The sequence below is a fragment of the Amphimedon queenslandica genome, unplaced genomic scaffold, assembly GCF_000090795.2.
Source record: "Amphimedon queenslandica unplaced genomic scaffold, v1.1 AMPQUscaffold_11957, whole genome shotgun sequence".
NCBI classification, from domain to species: Eukaryota; Metazoa; Porifera; class Demospongiae; order Haplosclerida; family Niphatidae; genus Amphimedon; species Amphimedon queenslandica.
The window spans coordinates 4114-7319 of NW_003547804.1; the positions used below are offsets into that span (position 1 = coordinate 4114).

The 3206-nt window shown below is 38.3% G+C and overlaps 2 protein-coding genes across 3 annotated transcripts in view; one reads left to right on the forward strand and one right to left on the reverse strand.

Annotated features, from left to right (window-relative positions):
- Positions 1 to 207: 207 nt before the first annotated feature.
- LOC100641100 (tRNA-dihydrouridine(47) synthase [NAD(P)(+)]-like) lies at positions 208 to 2279 on the reverse strand. 2 transcript variants are annotated; one of them, XR_002188284.1, is made up of 7 exons: positions 2162 to 2279; positions 1916 to 2116; positions 947 to 1694; positions 720 to 765; positions 559 to 648; positions 363 to 425; positions 208 to 321 (listed from the first exon to the last, which is right to left on the reverse strand). XR_002188284.1 is itself a non-coding variant. In XM_020004792.1 (7 exons), the coding sequence occupies exons 1-7, from the start codon at positions 2233 to 2235 to the stop codon at positions 297 to 299; spliced, it is 1227 nt and encodes a 408-aa protein (XP_019860351.1). In that variant the 5' UTR covers positions 2236 to 2279; the 3' UTR covers positions 208 to 296. The 2 variants fall into 2 exon arrangements, 1 of the variants encoding a protein (XP_019860351.1); XM_020004792.1 differs by having other exon boundaries at positions 208 to 305; positions 724 to 765.
- A 7-nt stretch (positions 2280 to 2286) lies between these two features.
- LOC100641227 (mitochondrial folate transporter/carrier-like) overlaps positions 2287 to 3206 on the forward strand; it is a 6641-nt gene continuing 5721 nt past the window's right edge. The window contains exon 1 of the mRNA XM_003390741.3: positions 2287 to 2521. Coding sequence (XP_003390789.1) covers positions 2374 to 2521 — 148 coding nt within the window. The 5' untranslated portion in view covers positions 2287 to 2373. The remainder of the gene's footprint in view (positions 2522 to 3206) is intronic.

The window sequence follows — 3206 nt, forward strand, 5'->3', positions numbered from 1 at the left end:
TCATCTTAACTGTCAATGGAATATCGATTACCTAAAAGAATAAAATAATTGGAAAAATCTAAACTAGATCTTTTTAGTTACTTGTGACATTCCTCTTACAATCTGCTCAAAGCGTCCTTTCCTTTGCATTAAACCACACCCACTACCCTGGAGGACAAAAAATTAATACATCTGATAAAAAATAATTGAGTAAAGTAGTGCACNCTTTTTAAAAACTAGATCAATGGGGCAGCCGCAGTTGATGTCAATAAAATCGACAGAGCAATGAATATTAATGAGCTCAGCACAGCGAGTCATTACATCAACCGAAGAACCACAAACCTAAATTAATTAGTGGGAGGAGCCTAAACACACATAAATACCTGGATGCCAAAAATGTCCTCCGATTCATGTCTCTTCACTAATGCCCACTCACTCTGCTGACCCTAAAAAGCAACAAAAATGTCCACTATAATCTTATTGTGTGTAGAGTGGCATTAGTGGTCAAAATGAATGATAAGGGAAGGACATCTTCTATAAATATCTTCTTCTATATATTATATATCTTCTTCTTTATACCTGAAGTAAGTTGAATGCCATTGCCATTTCGCTGCAGGTGATGTCAGCACCAAACCTCTTGCATATCCTTCTAAAGGGAAGGTTACCAACCTTTGGATAAGAGAAACATAAAGAAGGAGGACAATCAGGACATGTAGTGGAAGGATATGGAGAGGACCTACTTACGGTAGTAAGAGGAGCCAAATAAAGCTTGTTATTGAAGTCAACCTACACAGCATAAGGACATCAATACATGTATGTATCAGAAAATGTAATAAAAATTTGGGATGATTTTGGATCCATTTTTTGGAAAAAACCATGGGCTATAGTCCATGCTTTTTTCAAATTTTGCTACATGTACATGTACATTGTATTTAGTTACATGCTCATAACTTTTGTTTAGTAGTACCTTTTTCTTCTCTCGTGGTTTGAGTGATATCCTATCCTCATCAGTACACGGTCCACTAGTCCCAATACTCATTTCCTCACTATTCTCTGGAGGAGCAGTGAGTGATGAACCAGTAGTGAGGCCATCAGTGATTGCTCCTTGTGGTAACTTTGCTGCATCTTCTATAGCTGATCCAGTCTCACTAGCCATCTTATGATCTAAAGTGCCTTCACACTGTTGTATTCCTTCTCTAACTGGGGTTACAGTCTTAGTAGAATCAGTTTCTTTCTCTTCTTTGATGCTTCCATCTTCTCCTTTATCTCCTTCAAGACAGTTCTCTTTTACCTCTTCCTCAGCTCTTAGTCTCTCTCCTTCACTATCACCTCCTCCATTATTACCCACTACACCCTCTTCATTGATACTACTTGTCTCTTCTTCCTTGAGTTTCTCCTCTTCAGTAATTGAGTTTTTGGCATCACCTGATGATGGCCCCGTAAGGTTTTTCTTTGGTTCTAAAGATTTCAAATATTCCTCAGAGCGAGGGAAGGAAACTTTCTTCTTCCTTAATGCAATCTGAAGTGACTTCTCTATTACATTGGATACAGACTTTATTCTCTTCTCATCATACAAACTCTTATTGATGATGTTTTCCCCTTCAGCTGAGATATGGGAGGAGCCAAAGCGACAGGCAATACCAGAAGGGCACATCCCATAAGTGGTGTACATGTAACATTTGTCACTTATATCGGGTGGCTTGGACTCTAAATAACTAAAAATAAAATTAGAAGAATAAAACATCAGAATTTTCTGAATTATAAAAAGGCTAACACAAAAGATTCACAAAAGGCTATTAAACCCAAGAATACAAATGCTAATATGCTAATTAAAGTAGCAGATGTACATGAGCTTAACGTAAACTTGAAATAAACCCTTACCCAAGTATACTAATGTAATTTTCATTATGTACATGTACATGTTGCTAGTACATACCCTTTCACATCATGTGAGTAACGACATTTATCTCCAAACCGACACGTGTAATCCTTTGCATGAAAAGACGGGCAGAGTTGTTGTGAGAAATCGAGTCGAGTCGGGGGTCTGTGCTTATTCTGTCCTCTCCTTTTCTTAGTGGGAGGAGCTTCAGGGGCGGTCTGGGGCGTGGTCACTTCCAGAGGTCTTTTTTGGATGTATCTGGTACCATGAACAATAAGTTTATTTTTTATATTTCTCTCTTACTGTGGTTTGATGGGAGCCACCCCGGGAGGAAGAAGGGAGCTGCTAGGAAGAGACGGAGTGCATGCATCTTCCATGCTGTTTCCTATCTTTATTAATATACTGTTGACAAAGGGTTAAAAGTAAGGTATTACTTAACCTGACGTCATAATGTTTTGTGTATATCCATTATTTAGGTGACCCCTTCTTCTATTCCTCTTCCTTCTATCTCCTGAATGGAAAGAGACTCTCATTTCACTTCGTCTAGTTTCAGGTCTTTGCTCTCAGGGATCAGATATCAGCACTTGGTGGCTGGTCTGTGTGGAGGTGTGGCTTCTACTCTAGTGACACACCCATTTGATCTCATTAAGCTAAGATTTGCAGGTACAAAATTATTCTTGTATGTCTCCTCTCCTCTGCCACGATATTCAATACTTGTCCTCATAATTGTCTGCTCTAATTATATATTAAGCGTTGAGTTGTTGAAACAATTTCTTTAATTTTAATAAGAAAAAATTCTAACTATTATTAATAAGAAAAAAATTCTAACTATAATTAATAAAAAAAATTCTAACTATAAAAATAGGCACAATTAATTGTATGTGGATGATTCAAACGAGTCATTAGTTAATGTCAGCCCTTATTGTTTTTTAAGCTTTTCTGTTGCTTGCAGGCGGTATAGGACGTATTTTGCAGCTCCAACAACAGCAAATTTCTGCCACTTCCTATACGGCTCTTTATCCTCATTCCCCCAGTCAGCAATGGCCTTTATCACAATTCCCTCATACTTGCCCTTTTCAGCAGCAGTCATTAGACCTACTCCTTCCATCTCTCCTCCCAGGGCCTGAGGTATTTGCTTGAGTATATCTTCTTTATACTCTTGACTGGCTACCAGCGTATTTTCACTCACTAGGATACCACAATGAATGGCAACTTTTGTGCCATCTCGTTTCTCTAGTTTAAAGCCTTGCTTTTGACTAAATATGTTGCGCAGTTTTTCCCCACATTTCCATTCTTGTGGTCTAGCAGGAAGTTTATCACCTGCTGCACGTCTGCTGGATGTATCCAT